This window comes from Octopus bimaculoides, chromosome 18, assembly GCF_001194135.2.
Source record: "Octopus bimaculoides isolate UCB-OBI-ISO-001 chromosome 18, ASM119413v2, whole genome shotgun sequence".
NCBI lineage: Eukaryota > Metazoa > Mollusca > Cephalopoda > Octopoda > Octopodidae > Octopus > Octopus bimaculoides.
Genome location: NC_068998.1, coordinates 38,383,897 through 38,400,598, shown reverse-complemented (window position 1 = coordinate 38,400,598; position 16,702 = coordinate 38,383,897). Strand labels below are relative to the sequence as shown.

The window sequence follows — 16,702 nt, the reverse complement described above, 5'->3', positions numbered from 1 at the left end:
CTATAAAAATGATACAATCACTGATTGTTATTGTTTATTATTATTGTTATCTTGTTAAGTTGTATTTTATTGTTTCACTTTTAATCTTGGTTCTTTTTTTTTTGCACACTCTGCTTGGTTAGTCACACAGCCTTATACAGGAAGTAGTAGACATCTGCACGTATACATGTGTGCGTGAGTGTGTATGTGTATGTATGTACATGTATATATTTATATATCTATAATTTTTTTTTTTTTGTTATTTGTTTACTTGGCTTCATCCTTATGTTGATTAGCCATGTGCTTTTTTCTCACCTTCACCTAAGTTATTCATTCAGATGTCAGGGCCAATTGCTGCTGCTGTCATCCAAACTATTCTTACCTACCACTCCCACCTGCTCCAGTCTCCATACACTTTCATCATAGTACAGCAACAACAACAACAACAATATACAGAGCAGAGAAAATATCTTATTCATCTGCTACTATCAACTTAGTCTTTTTTTTTAAAGATGTTATCCTCTCTTTCTGGGTTGCTTTATCACTTCAATCATTTTAATTGACTATACATTAGTGTTGCTGTGTGCTGTATAAATATGTCCTCAATGGAAATATTTAATTTGAAATCATTCATTATTATCAACTAAGGTTCTTATGGAAAAGCATGAACATCTCAATATCTCCTGTAGTATTAAGTCCCCAAAGTTTGTATTTGCCATGGCTGCTGTAGATGGCCTTTTTTACAGTCTCCTTTTCTTAACATACACTTCACCCTCCATTTTACAGAATTGTTAATAAATATTTCAGTCTCCACATTATAATCTTTCTCAGTGTCTCTCACACAGGCACACACACTCACACAGTATGAGCAGGAAATGTTAGAACAGTCTGTTTTGTGTTTCCCATATTTATATTTTATTCACTATAAAGCTGTTAAGATAATGTTAGACTAATGTTAGCATGGGGCAAGAGAAGCTATGACTGGTGATTCAAATTACATTAATGTATGGGAAATACAAATAAACACAGCCTCTGGTCTATACCGGCTCTACCTCGTATATCTCCTCTTTTTTCGTATTGCTTAAGGTCGCCACTACTCATATTAATTAATTACCCAAATGTATTCCCCTTTTTCTATTGGGATTGTTGTGGCTTCAGTAGGCCACAGTTTTCGACGTTTGTTGTTGTTGTTGTTGTTACTAGTAGCAGTACAGTGTATTATCGATAGAGAACGATCTCTGTCTGTGGAGTAGTGCATCGCCATAACTGCTACTTGGTTGAGCTGCTGCGACTAGCTGAGCTGGTTGAACTGGATGAATGAGAAGAAGCAAACTTCTCGACGCTGTTGAGAGATGTTGTAGCAGGCTATAAAAATAATAAATTATTTCTAATATCTTTGATCGTTATTAAATAGAAATAGTTCTGTATTAAATGGAATAGCTGTGTGTTAAAGATCCCAATTAAGTTTTCTATAAGTATAATTATTTTTAATGAAGGTTTCATTTGTAGAATGAAACCCCGAGAAGCACGTCCTGTTTCGTGTCTACAAAACCTATCCACGACAGTCAGGTTTTGGCTGCTATAACTGAAGCAACCCCCTTTATTCTAGAAGAGGACATGGTAATAATATAGGAGGCTAGGGAATGAAGTTTTAATAATTGCTGTTCAGACTTAACGCTAGCACACGTGCACCCAACAACATCCATCCAAAAGGATGGCTTAATAGGTAACAGTTGGTAGCATTGTTTTTGTTGGGTTTTATTTTGTTGCTTTTCGTGATGATAAATAAAATCATGAGAACGTTAATAATGATAATCATTTCCACCCCGTCTCGTCTCGTCTCTCGGCAAGCCATGTATACCCCCCCTCCATCCTTGTATGGTTGGCTCTTGTCGCCATCATCGACCATGTAATAAATGTGTAATATCGTCTACTTTTCTTTCGTGCCACTTTCGTTTCCCGTCCCAAATAATATAATAAATATATTTTTGTTTGGTTTAGCTATCTTATCTGAGCAGGAAATTTCAACCCTATTCAAATAGTTAGACACAAGCCATTCGCTTCTCTCTATTCCTCATTCACAGAGCCATTACTCATACTTTTCCTATTTCCACCAACGATCTGGGTCGCTCTATATTAAGTCTTGCTTTCTTGCTCAGCACTACTGCTTTCTCTTCACATCAACCGGCTGCAGTTTTATATATTTTCAATAACTTACTAGTTACCGTTGGACAATTTTCGTTAATAAATTACTATTAAAGTTTATTTTATTTAAACAACATAGATTTTCTTTCTTCTCTTCGCCTCCTCTCTCTCTTTCTCTGTCTCCTCCTCCTGTACCTCCTCTCTTCATAAGTCTTGAGACTCCTTCCCTTTCTCTCCAACATGTCTCTGTTCACTGTTTTGTGTTCACAGCTCAAATGCTGAAATATAAATGTGTGTACATTTTGTACTGATATTTCAGTATGTATTATAAACTTATTAAGTGATTTACCGTTATGGTCACCACCTTTAGGTTAGTTTCAATGAAATGAGTCAAAAGCTGTTTCTAGTTCACATCCCAGCTCCGTCGACGACTATTTTCTCTCTACCACCTCCCCCTCTATCTTCCCTTTGTACTTATGGCTTGCTTATAACCATTCAAGCCTTATTTCTTTCCATACCTATACTTTTATTAAGTACGAATCTCGTCTTAATTTTGTCTCTCAGTGTTTATGTCTATTTTGGAAATAAAAACCAGATTAAAAAAAAATTACCGTAACTGCAATCTTTTTGTCTCATTTTCCCCCACATCTCTCTTATCTACCTCAGTGACTTATTAATCAACGGCTTCCTGTACTTTTAACCGATAATAACCGACAATTCCTCACTTGGAACCTATTTGAAACATTATAAACGCATTCTCGTAACATTTCTTTTAAACGGAAACCATTTTGTCGCTCGATTTTTTTTCATGACGTACATTTGTGAATTAATTTCCTTGTTTTTTTTTTAGTTTAATGATGTATTTTCTGTTTTGCCACTGTGAGTGAATTAATGTTGGAAAATGATATACATTTATGTTTTCATTACTTTAAATTCAAAACCAGTTCTGACAATGAACGAGGAGTAGTGATGTGTATGTCTAATTTGTATGGATGTGTATGCGTGTTCGTGAAACAAAGAAACGTGTTAAAATCCTTCTAAAGACGGTGGTGTTTCGATCGTTCTATTTCGTTGTTTAGTTTTCTAATCTACTGTTCAAGACACCACCGTATTGTTAATGGTGATATTTATGTTAGTGTTGTGAATAGTAAGAATAATACTATTGATTTGAAAGGAGTAATAGCCATTTTATTAATGTAGTGTTTGTGATTCTGTCAATTGACCTTGCAAGCTTTTGGAGTAGTTTCGAGTTGTTTCCCTTATATTTTCAAAAGGCATGGTCAGGCCCAACTAATTTTCTCTCTAAAAACCCAAGATTCAGGACAGTCCCCAATTTACACCCTGTGGATTTGACCAGATTTCATCAAAATAAAGTCTAATTCTCTGGCTACATGACATCCGGAAGTGTGGGGTGGTAGTAAAACATGGCTCGTCTTTACGTCACTCCGCTTTAATTTACTTTTCTTAATCATTCTGAGTAATTATTTATAAAGTTTTTATTTAACTTTATATGAATCGATCAATTTAGATTGTAAAAATACAGATTTACTGTCATAAGTAATATTTAAAATCTGGTTTTGACATCACAATTGCTGTATAGAGATATGGTAAGGTGATGGTGGTGTGTTATCGAAACGGTTGCATCTGTTTACTATTTTATATAATAATTGTTTAATAAAGCTTTTGGAACCTGACTGTTTTGATTCGTTGTACAATTTAGATTTTTAATTGTTACTTTTTACGTGGTCGAAACTGGTTGTCTCCCTTGTTTTTCATTTGGAGTTGGTATCTGTTGGTTTCGGTTGTTTCTTTGGTCAGTTTATTGTCACTCACTTATCACACCATATTATTATTCATCTAGTTTGGCTTGGTAAGGATTTACTGTATTTTTATTTAATGGATATATGAGACTCTGTTAATTTCTTTCGCTTTCATACCCAAGATAATCGTGTGTGTGTGTCCTTATTACCAGCAAATTATACATATAGTCGGACATGCCCATTTAAACCATTGTTGCGGAGATCACATGATGATTGGAGCTGTGCAAGCTACTTCATGTAGCAATTTTATACAGCATTCAAACAATTTGTAAATAAATATCACCACTGTTTGATATCACCAATATACTAGAAAATTGCTATGTAGTCGAGTTGTGTTTTTGATTTTCATTTGTCAACATTTCTTAACAGTAGAACTCCAAAGTGAGAAGTATTTGCTTTTACACAGGGCTTAGCGTAAATAAGTCTATAAAGATTGTTTGAACTACAGTGTTTTAGGTGATAACCTAGATAGACAGGGCTTGTGTTTTTGTTTATGTAGCTTATGTAAATTGTTAATTATCTATTTGGTTTCGCAACAGTCTGTGTTTTTTGTTTTGTATAACTTAAGATTAAAAAAAAAAGAATTTGCATTGAGGCTAGTGATATTTTTAATAGCGTGTTGTGAAATAGTTACATAGCCAGGCTTAGAGGCTTTCTAGTTATTGGTGCTAATGTAATAAAGAAAAATTACTATAGACTTATGGAAATTTCCTATCTTTTGAATATCTGAGTGCTTTTGTATGTGACCTGTCTAAGAAGAGAATTCCATTATTCATTAAAATAATTTAAAAGAATGTTCATTATTCCGTACTTGTAACTCTACTTATTTACATCAATAAAACCAGTGTCTTTACAATTATCTTTATATCTTCAAAGTTCTATTCTTGCTTGTCTCTTGAATGCCGTTTGGTTCCTTTAGCGACTGTAGACTATATTACACAGTGTATAGAGAGGTCTTGAATATCCCACTTGCTAGCCAGCATCTTAGTTGTTTTGGCCTGTTGACTCGGGGGTGTGTATTGTCGTAGCATTTTTGTTTGTCCAAATTCTCAGATGTCAATATTGATATCGCATTTTCTCTCATCCCTCTTGGTTCGTTTCCTTTCACTAGTGACACTTGCATATTCTGAGGGCAAATGTTTACAAGTTAGTATCTAATGTTGTATATTGTGTGCATAAAATAATATCTTTCCTGTCCATGAATTAGTTGGGTCTGTAAAGCAGATTCATGTTTAAAAAACAACGATAATAGTAATTGTAACACAAAAACAAACATGGCATATTGTCTGAAATGTTAACATTTAGATGTGAGTCTTTATAAAAAAAAATTAAGTTAAATATACATTTCATGTTTCTAGTTTTACTCTTACAGTTATCTCTAAGTTGTTTTTCAATCTAAATTTAATATCTATAAAATACCAATTGCAATCGGAACTCCGAAGAGTATTTATAATGTTTTGTTTTAGCTCTTTATCTATTTTATACATAGTGTAGACGATCTGGTATTTTGTTTAGCTTTCATAATTAATCTAAAGAAGATTTTAGTATATTCTTTGAATGGTCTTCACGATTTAAAACTACATAGTTTAAGAATAAAATGTTTTGGTGCAATTCAAAATTTATCGTCTTAGTTCATTCTAAAAGATGCCTTTTATTTTTTCTTGCAGGGAGGTGGAAATATGAATGAAATGCCACAACAAAGACGAGCCTCAGGTATTCCTAATTTTCCTCAACAGACATCTCAATATAACAATCAACAATTTTCACCTAATTCCCAACGTTACATGATGGGAACCGGACAGGTTCGTTCAGGACAAATGAGCCAGCCCTATGGACAACAGGTAAGTTTTCGTTCAGTGCAGATGATTATGGAAATTACCTGCTTCTCTACTTGAAACTTCCCAATCTAAATAAATGAAAACGGAAAAATTTGATTGGTCTTTAATAGTTTTTGAAATATAGATTTCAGTAAGAGAAATACATTTAGCTCCAAAGAAAGGGAGACTCGTTTAGTGTGCATATGCCGTACCTAGTTTAATTCATGATCAGTATGTTGAGATTACGGATAATTTTTATGTTTAAAATTTTATTTTTCTAGCATCAAGGTGACTTGTTCAGTTATAAACCTGGTAAACCACGAATGGTTGATGTTAACAAGGTAATATTTTTATACCTATCAACTTAGTTACATATTATTTTAAAATTTTAGTTCATATTTTTAGTAGCTGTTTTAGTTTTTAATTATTATTTTTTTGAAAATTACTATTCGAAATAAAAGAATATCTTCTATTTTAATTTCTGAAAACTGGTTCATGGTTTATTGAAGTGGGGGAAACATCAATTTCATTTCATCTTGCTTAGCAATAGGTTTATGAAGGTTAACGTTATTATTTGAATAATCATTCAGGCAGTGAGTGGGCAAAATACCTTGTTGTATTTAGTTACACCCCTTTACTTTCTGAGTTTTGCTAATGTTGGTTCTGCCTATCATTGTTCTAGGTTGATTACAAAAGTACCTGATAAGTGCTTGCATTGACTATATACTCCCTCAAAATCTATAGATTTGACCGCATGATAGAGATCCTTATTAATTGTAGGTGACATTGCTAATGTTTGATCTGTGTAGGCTGTTAAACAACCACTATCATTTTTTAAAAATAGTTGTCAGCTATTTCTTTCTGGGAGCAGTGGAATTAGAATTGACCAACACCTTTCAATCACATAGACATTTATTACCTTACAACCACAGTTGCACTTTAAGAGTTTAGATGAGTATAAATGTTATTGCTATTAAGTATAACACTAGTAAGGTGTGATGGTGCTGTTAATGATATAATCATAAAAAAAAGCAGTTAAATTTAGATTTTTTTCGACATCTACCATCATCAGATTTTATTCAATTTTTAGCTTAGAGATATTCATTTTAAATTCTCAAGTTTAAATTATTGCTCTAAAAGTGTAGGAAATTTTTGCAACTAAATGTATTTGGATTAAGGTGAAGAGATTAAATTGTTTCAAATGTTTTTCATCATGGAAAAATTCAAGAAGGTATTTGTAAATAATATTATAGTGACTCCGACTCAGGAATCAGTATTATTATTGAAGGCTAATATTGTGTTTTTAGTGTAGCTACAGTTTGAAGACTTATTGATTTCTTTTGTCTTGAAGCTGTTTTCTCTTGATCTGGTTTAAATTTCATTTAAATTTTTAATGATAGCCTCACCAACAATCTACAATATTATTTCTTGTTAAAGTAGAATACCATTTCTTCTTCATTATTATTTTATCAGTATAGTGTGCTTAGCAACAGAACTGGCAAGCTCATGCCTGTAGGAACAATCTGACACTGCTTGGTAAAAGTCATATTTACATGAAAACATTTACTATTTGACATTATTTTCTTGAATTACGATTCCCTCCTCCTCCTTTTACTCTCACAATATATTCACTTGCCAGATTTATAAGTAATTTTGCGTATATATATATATATATGCACACACACACACACACACACACACATATATATATATATATATACAGGTACACACACATAGCTTCATATTTGTATCTTAAGATAACATTTTGTCCGCTCATCATTGAAGTTTCTTATTGAAAAATATTGTAAACTTTCTTTTGTCAGCTTCAGTATACTTTGTAGAGTGTTTCCTAATTATATCATGACTATTTCATTGTGCCAGACTATCAGAAACCACTAGATTAGCACATATCTTGATAGTTTCTGTGTTAGATATTGACAAAATTGTTAGTTTTATAGTTGAACTAAGCAAGAGTAATGTACCTTGTCTGAAGATTGTCGTACAGGGAAAGCTGCAATGCAGAGTAAACTTGGCAGTTTTTTGATATACAGATGAGAATGTTCTGTTGAATGTAGTTTATCAAAAGAAAAAATTATTAATTCTTTATTCATGTAATAGTCAGCTAATGGCTCATTACTGTTTGGCTATCTCACACACACACACACACACACACACACACACATACATTGTGTAGAGTAAGAATAGTTAATAGCTCTGTCATGACTACTGTATAGTGTTTCTACACTGTAAATCCAGTTATTGGTAAGGTGAAAGGGGCAAGTTTTCTTTTAAGTTGTTTTGGTTGAAATCTTACTTACAAAACTAAATTTATATATTATTTTCTTAGTTAACTGCATTGATTAAATAAGCGCCGATGGTTAAATAAGATTGTTTCATTGGTTCTTGTATTCGTTTCATTTTAGATACCTGGTCAATTTGTTCCCAATCAGATGGTCTTCAACCAATCAATGGGTGTTTCACAAGTGGTGCATCAGCAACAACCTACACCACAACAACCACCACAGCCTCCAGGGCCCTCTCCACCAAGACATTCTCCACAAGCTCCACTAGCCACTCCACCAACATCAACTCAACAACAACAACAACAACAACAGCAGCAGCAGCAGCAGCAGCAACAGCAGCAACAACCAACGTCCCAGTCCCAACCGTCCCCTCAATCACAACAGCAACAAAGTTCACATACTCCTCAACCATCCCCACTTCAGAATCAATCTCCTCAGCATAATCAGCAAAATAGTCCTCAGGTTGGTTTTCCTCTCCTCTTCCAAATGCTGTGATCATTGCTTATTGTTATCTACAGCCACAGTTTGATTATGATGATAATGCTGGGCAGATGACCAAATGAAGGGTCGTCTGTTCACGTTTCATTGTTAGTGTTGTTCTGTGGCTGAGAATGTTTGAGGGTTGCTGAAAAGCTCCTAGCTTTGGGTAAAAGAAGATACAAGAGGATCATTTAGTTATGATTCTATTTAGCATGTTCACTTCTCAGATTCACAAACTCAATGCAGCAGTCCTTCAGATTTTTCAAGCCTTGTAAAAGAACTCGGAAGGTCGGGCCTCCAAACAGGCCTTCTGCAATACCCTTTTCAGCCCCCACTTGTACTTGGTTCTGTTAACAGTTGACCATAGATGAGGCAATATCAGTAATATATTCACTTTGACTAGAATCTTTAGCTTTCTCACTCTGACCGCTAGTTGTGTGTTAGTGGTGTGTAACAATTTAGCTTCCATTTAATTTATGGACTGCTTGTTGAATATTTGTTATTCTGTACCAGGCACATGGTAATGATTATAGAAGCTCATGGAACTTTTAACTTCTCAATTTCTCTTCTCCATAAAAGTAACGAGCAAGATGGATGCTGTGTAGTTATAGCTCCTTCATACTCATGGAATTTCGCAGATAGTTCCCTAAAAAGTCTAAATTAAATGAGGACTAGTGATCTTGTATGCTAGTGCAGGTCATATCTTTACTTGCCTGTTAAATTATGTGGAACAAATTGCTAATGTCTATTGAGGCAATGTTATTGAACTTCAGCAATTATTCAGTGGTGTTCATCGGTAATGTGGCCATTGAAATGTAGCATTCCTGATCTTGACTTATCTTAAGACTGCAGCCATGCTGGGGCACTGCTGTGAAGAATTTTTAGTTGGATAAATCCACCCAAATGCTTATTTTTTAAACCCTGGTACTTATTCTATCGGTTTCTTTTGCCAAACTGCTAAGGTACAGAGACGTATATGCATCAGCAATGATTTGTCAAGTATTGATTTGCAAAGAAATATGCGCGTGCACACACACACACACACACACACACATGTATATACATATGACGGGCTTCTTTCTGTCTACCAAATTCACTCTCAAGGCTCTGGTTGGCCCCAAGGCAATAGTAGAAGGCACTTGCCCAAGGTGCCACGCAGTGGAACTGAACCCAGAATCATGTGGTTGGTAAGCAAGCTTCTTACCAATATAGCCACAGTATTATTCATTTTGTCTGTGCTATAAAATTCAATAGATAGCAAGAAACCTAGAAGCATAATTACACATTTAATTGTAAAATTCTTTTTATAGTCCACTCTTTAAAAAGTCACTCCAATATATACTGTGATTTTATTAGTTGCATACATGAAATATTTAACTCCTTAGCACTCAAATTGACCATGTCTGGCCTCTGCTATGCACACTATTAATGTCATTCTAAAAATAAACAATCAGATCATCAAAATCTCAAAGCTACAAGATGATGCATGATTAGATTGAAAGCAATATGAATAAATAAGCATCACATTTGAAGAGTAATCTGAATGTTGCAGGTTCAAATGTACGAAGGAGTGCTGAAAAATTCCTGGCTCGAAGGGTTATTGCCAATGGGCAGAGCTGTTGCCTTTACAGGGGAGATAGGACAACTATTTAGGAGATGTACAAAATATCATGATGGTATACAATATCTCTCTCTTTTTTGTAGATTCATTGCATGATGGCAGCTCCTGCAATAGATTTTGATATATAATTGGAGCATGGGTGGTCATGAAGTCTCTCTTTTTGCAAGGTAAAGGAGTGGCACGATGTAAGAAGTCTTGAAGGATGGTTGCCCATCTCACTCCACAGGGAAAATCTGGGTGTCAGGACTTTGAACTTGCGATTTCAAAGTCACAAGTGAATCCTGCTCAGGACAGCCAACTTTTGTGACAACAGAGGACAAAGTTAGTGCTGTGAATGTCGTAATTCTCAAGGACCACTGGATTTCAGCTAAAGTCATTGCTGAGACTATGGGTCTTCTGTGAAGGAGTTGGCCACATCATCCACAACATTCTGGACATGAGAAAGCTTTCCACAAAATGGGTGCCGAAATTCTTGAACACAGACCAGAAGTGCATCAGAGTAACAGCATAAAAGGCAGGAGAGGCTGATTCTATGGTTTGTTAAGTTACAATGGCGAAACTTGGCTTGATCATAATGATCCCTGACCAAGCAGCAATCAATAAAGTGGCATCACTGCAGTTCATTGCGTCCCAAGCTTTGGTGCCAGAAGTCAGCTGGAAAGATTCTGGGACAAAGATGGTGTACTCCTCGTAAAATACCTGCCAAAGGGTCGCACCATCAATGCAGAATACTATATGTCTCTGTTGGATGAACAGCTTTGAAGTGGTAACACCGTGAAAAGCTGAGCTGTGGTGTCCTGCACCAGTGCACAAAGCATATGAAACTCTACAGAAAATATGCGACTTTGGCTTCAAATTGGTAGACCATCCACCTTACTCTGCTGACTTTGACCCCCTCTGACCATCATCTCCTTCCTGAAGAAACATCTCAAGGGAATGAAATTTCACTCCAATTTGAAAGTGATCATTGCTACAGAAGCCTGATTGGAGGCCCAAGCTTCTGAGTTCTTGTTACAGGGCTTAGAAAACTTGAAGGACTGCTGCAATAAGCGTGTGAATTTGAGTGGGGAATATGTTGAATAAAATCATAATTAATCGATCTGGTAAAAAATACAGGAGGAAGTTTTCAGCACCCTCTTGTACTCAGCATGGTCATCAAAAAGATGCTCTATTGATAACATGAAAAAGGTTTTTGTTCTTTTTGTAGTAGTAACTAAATAGCTAGCCACTATTGTTAGCCTGTTACCAGCAACTGCATTTTTATTATTACATGCAAAGAAACCCAACAAAGTCTCAGATAACTAAAGTGTAACCACAACCAAAGACTGTATCCTATCCATAGCAGTAAAAAATTTCCATAAACTTATGTAACAATAATTTTAGCTCAACCTATTACTGCTTTCTTATTTCTTTATTGCCAACAAGGGGCTAAACATAGAGAGGACAGACAAGGAGATTAAGTCGATTACATTGACCCCAGTCCGTAACTGGTACTTAATTTATCGATCCCGAAAGGATGAAAGGCAAAGTCGACCTTGGCGGAATTTGAACTCAGAACGTAACGGCAGATGAAATACTGCTAAGCATTTCACCCAGCATGCTAATGCTTCTGCCAGCTCACCACCTATTACTGCTTTCTTGAGAAATGAAAACTTTTACAATTTTTGTGATCTTCGGATTATCATCTGCTCGGCAGTAAAATATTCTTAATTGTGAGAGAAATATTGTGTTTTAAAGAAATGTAGAAGTAGACTAACAGAAGCTAATAAAGGTGACAACAGTGGCCTGATTTTAGTTTACCTGTGCAAGGAATTAATTTAAAGAGCCAATAACTTCTGTATATAATTTAGTTATTTGAAAAATCTAAACTTTTAACATCCGTTGCAGATGTAGCCTTTCTTGTTATATTTTGAACTAAAATTGTGTTTTAATTAAATTCTAAAATGATTGTGAATTTACACTGGTTTCATAAAATAATTATAGTCATTTTGTTTCAAAACTATTGTAGTTTACAGGTAGAATCTGAAATGTCAATAATTTAAATATTATCCTATAAAATGAGTTACTAATATATATTTGTTCTATAGTCTGCTATAAAGTGGATCTTCAGTCATGTCTTACTGGGTTTGGTTCTTTTGAAAATTTAGAAGAGAAATATTTTAAAATTACCCATGGCATTCTCTCTTTAGAGATCATTTTTATCACTTTTGCCTGGTATTGTTTACACACTTGAGAAGTGAAATGTCCAGTTTAAAACCCATTTGATATTGTTTTTGTTTTCCATTTGTTGCATTAGAAAATCATTGAGAATTCAATTGTTAAGAATATATAGCTGGAGTTTATGTAATTTTAAAAGAAGAAATGAAGGGGTTGATTCAGAGAAAAGTATCTACAAAATATTCAGAAAACTATTTATGTTGTAAAATTGCCTGTGTGCAGCAGATGCATGAGGAGATCTTGGCTTATCACTAATGTTGTAATGATATTTACATTTGATAGATTTAAATAGGAATAGGTAAATGTGAGTGGTCACTGGTGCTTTGGTATTTTATGATGTTGGCCAAATGGTGGGCTGTTAATGAAAGTGGAGTCAAGACATTTCAGGAAAATGTAATTTCATTTAATGAAACATAGAGGTTGGTTCAAGTCATCAAAGGATATTGGAAGGAGATGAATGAAAACACCACAAATGAATATAATTAATGTTGTGTGATATTGCTGAGTGTTGCTCCATAGTTATTTCTAATAGCAAGAACAAATAGCCTTTCTGAAATGCATTGGCTTGATTTCTTAAGATACCTAACCTCTATGAATGGAAACTACTCTATTAAAGATGTTTATGCAATAGCTACATACTTCTGTTAATTAAATGCATTATTATAAGTTAACGTAGGGCAGTGAGCTAGTCAGAATTGTTAGCACGCCAGACAGTGCTTAGTGACATTTTGTCTATCTATCTTCTGAGTTCAAATTCCACCGAGGTTGACTTTGCCTTTCATCCTTTCAGTGGGGTTGATAAAATAGGTATCTGTCAAGTACCAAAGTTAGTGTAATCGATTTCCCCTTCCCTTCAAAATCTGCTGGCTCTGTGCCAGAATTTCAAGCCTTTATTATAATCAACTTAAAATTTATTCCTTCCAGAATGTAACTCGCTCTCATGGTAAAAAAAGCAATGATGACGGTGAAGGAATGGTGAGTTTACATTCCAACATTTTCTGCTTGACTCTAAATAAAAGCATGACATTTATAGTTGGTTAACTTCATTAATTTTGTTATGCCATGTTATTAATTATGCACTAGAGACATTCATAAAAAACACAAGCACACATTTATTTTGACCATATATCATCACATAAAATTTTCTACATTCTTATGGAATTTTTACTTCTTTGCAAACTTATTTCCAATGGAATACATAAGAAAACTATAACTGGTACATTTAACTGTTTGGGTCAATGTTGACATCAGTTCTTAAAAATATTTTACTTAGTTGGGTTGTAAATAAGAAGGAAAAAAACAAAAAAAGTATATAAAACTAGAAATGGCATTGTTAAATGGACTGAAAAATTGCTGATAATTTTTCTCCTTTTTTTTTAACTTTTTAATTCCTTTTCTGAGTTCATTGGCTAATATGAGTCCATTATTCATATTCTGTTGAAAGCTTAAGGTTTTTTTCCCCCTGCCCCTTTTAATTCTTTTGAGTAAGTGTTGGTATTTTGAATTTCTTTACTTTCATTCAAATTGTTCACTTTATGCAAATAGCTTCCATTCTAGTTCATTATTTTGAAAACCGATTGCAGAAAACTAAATGGAATTTTGACAATGCCTTTTCTGAGATTTCATATATTCTTTTGAGATTTCCTAATCTAAGTTTTATTTTTGAAGTTAACAACTTAGTTGTGTAATTTTGTTTTGGTTTATTTGTTCTGTGTAAATTTCTTGTCTGTGACCAGTTTAGATTTTGCATATCTGAATGTTTTATGAAATCTCAATTTGTAATTGTTCTTTTAAATATTTTATATTATTTTCTTATTTGAGAATTTAGGTAGATCTTATCTGTTAGATGTTTTGTAAAATTTATTATCTTTGGGATAGATATATTTCAAATGTAGAAGACATTGGTATTCTGGCTTCATATCGTTTTGGCTGTTTGCAATATATATACTGATATTTATCAGAATCTAAGAAATTCTTCTTCTTCTTCTTGTTATTGTATCCACTACGGTGTCGTTCTCAGAAAAAGAAAACTCAGCCAGTTGTTTTTGTGGGAAACAAGGTAAGTGAGTGTTTTACACTCGAATTCAAGTCTGGCATCTGTATCTTATGGCTGTTCTGTATTTATGGGCTTTTTTTTTTTTTTACATACTTTTATTGAGAATATCATTTGCATCAATTTAATTTCTCTAAACTTGTAAAATTTAATGGAAAATGGAATTTTTGAGTCAATTCATGGAAGTTTTTATTGCCATCAATATTTAAAACACATTTCAATTTACACCTTAAGTGGAGCTAATCCCTTCTTACAAATGCTAATTCAGTGTGATGTTTGTCTATATATGTGTGTGAATATATTTTATATATATATATATAATATATTTCTCCACACATGTGCACTTGGTCATACACTCATGAATTAGATTTATCTACTTTTCTAATTTGTTTTAAAACTTAGGTCTAAATTTCTAATAAAATTCTTTCACTTTTGTAACTGGCAATTTCATTTGTCGATTTTTGAAATTGATGAAACAATAGATTCTTATCTTCTTTCTTCACATAGCAGTAAAAAAAAATGTTTCGTGGCTGCAATCTTTGCTATCATTGATATTTATTCAACATTAAATGTAAAAGTCAAATCTTGATTCAAGGGAAGTAATATGTCTCTAAAGGGAAGTGAAATTTTGAAGAAGTAACTTTTCCTTTAGATCATTTTTTTTTCTTCATAGAAAACTACTTTTCAAAGTGGTGGATTTTCATATGCCTGTATTTATTAACAATAATAGTTAATTTTCTTGTTTCAAGAAATAGATTTTCTATAGAAACTTCTCTTCCTTGTACAGAGAATACTTAAATATAAAACATAAAAATTCTGTTTCAATATTTCTCTCCCACTTAAACTTCAACACAGAGCTGATTACTTCAATTACATTTTTAATTAAATTTTTCACTATTTGTCTGGAGAATTAAAAAAAAAAAAAACAAAAGCAAAATTTTCCTAAGTTTTCTGTTTCTGCTAAAGAATGAAATGTCTGGTTCACCCTGCTTATATTGCTGGTAGAACTGAATGAAAAAAGAAAAAGAAAAACAAAAAAGTTCTGTTAAAATATTGTTTCAAATCTATAATTTCCTTTCAAATTGTTTTTTGAGAAATTTGTCTATTATGAAGTTTGTTGTATATAACTCTGATTATTTGCAATGTAGTCTGTACATGTCTTTTAAAGTGTTGTCTAGTACTTGTAGCTTATATGCCTCTTAATATATATAGTTGGTCTTTTTCCTTGTGCAGCTGTTTTCTCTTTTCTCAGTTTGTCATCAAATGCTTTGTCTTTAGTTAGTGTTAGATGTGCTCCTATTATCTCGGCTTTATGTTTTAAAAAAAAATAAACTCGTTCCTATTTGTATTTTAATTCGATTGCTGTTATCCTTAAGTGCTACTTAACAATGGTAAACATATTTCTGATTTCCTAGCCAATCCATTATAAGTTTATCATACTACAGGTCTTGGATTTCTCATTCATGTTTTGTTTGTCATTTGAATGGTCATGACTCTTAAGATGTTTTCAAACGGAAAATAGTTACTTTTCAAATAAAAGTTTTTATCTGCAAAATCAAATAAACTTGGAGGAAAATGTTATTGAATGAATGCGTTTCAGTTTCTTCAAAATTTTTCCCGTTAAGCGTTCTATCACTGAAATTTATACTTTACTGTTTTACTTCAATCTTATGCAAAATCAGTATCTTTTGAGACATTGAGTAAGAGCAGATAACTGTGTTAAGACTATATTGTTTTCTACATATTGATTGCAAACAAGAATGAAATTGAGGTTTTATAAGTAGGGGAAACTAACACAAACCAGAGAAAAATATGGCGTGATCATAGATGAGTTTTTTTTTTTTTTTTTTTTTTTGTTTCAATAAACGTGCACACACATACAGACACAAAGACAAACACACATGCAACACCTGTTTTGGACTACATACATTAAAGGTAGTGTCCTTCATATGTTTTAAATGAAAGTTTTGATCCCAGGTCTTCACCATTAAATAGAAACAAGTCCCAGCTGTGGCAACCTTTGCCGTCAAGGGGCATAACTCAATATCTAATGGCATTGCTGTTCTCAGAACCGACAATTACAATTTTCCTAGGAGTGTAGATTCTTGTGTGTGCATGTGTAATTATATTCTATGTGTATAAGTCTGTGCGTGTATATATATATATGTATGAATGTATACCATTTAATGTATATATCTGACAGGTGTGTCTGTTTATATGTGTATAGGTATATATATATATATATATATATATATATATATATATAT

General features: G+C 33.3%; 1 protein-coding gene across 10 annotated transcripts in view; it reads left to right on the top strand.

Moving 5' to 3' along the window:
- Nucleotides 1-16,702, top strand: part of LOC106883893 (AT-rich interactive domain-containing protein 1A) — an 86,841-nt gene that overhangs the window by 4,031 nt on the left and 66,108 nt on the right. For 6 of the 10 annotated variants that reach the window (XM_052974209.1, XM_052974208.1, XM_052974207.1 and 3 more), the window contains exons 2-6: nucleotides 5,612-5,785; nucleotides 6,043-6,102; nucleotides 8,185-8,526; nucleotides 13,307-13,357; nucleotides 14,379-14,441. In XM_052974209.1, the coding sequence (XP_052830169.1) occupies nucleotides 5,612-5,785; nucleotides 6,043-6,102; nucleotides 8,185-8,526; nucleotides 13,307-13,357; nucleotides 14,379-14,441 (690 nt within the window). Of the gene's footprint in view, nucleotides 1-3,893; nucleotides 3,995-5,611; nucleotides 5,786-6,042; nucleotides 6,103-8,184; nucleotides 8,527-13,306; nucleotides 13,358-14,378; nucleotides 14,442-16,702 lie in introns of those variants that run through there. The other 4 variants (XM_052974210.1, XM_052974204.1, XM_052974205.1 and 1 more) reach the window with 4 other exon arrangements.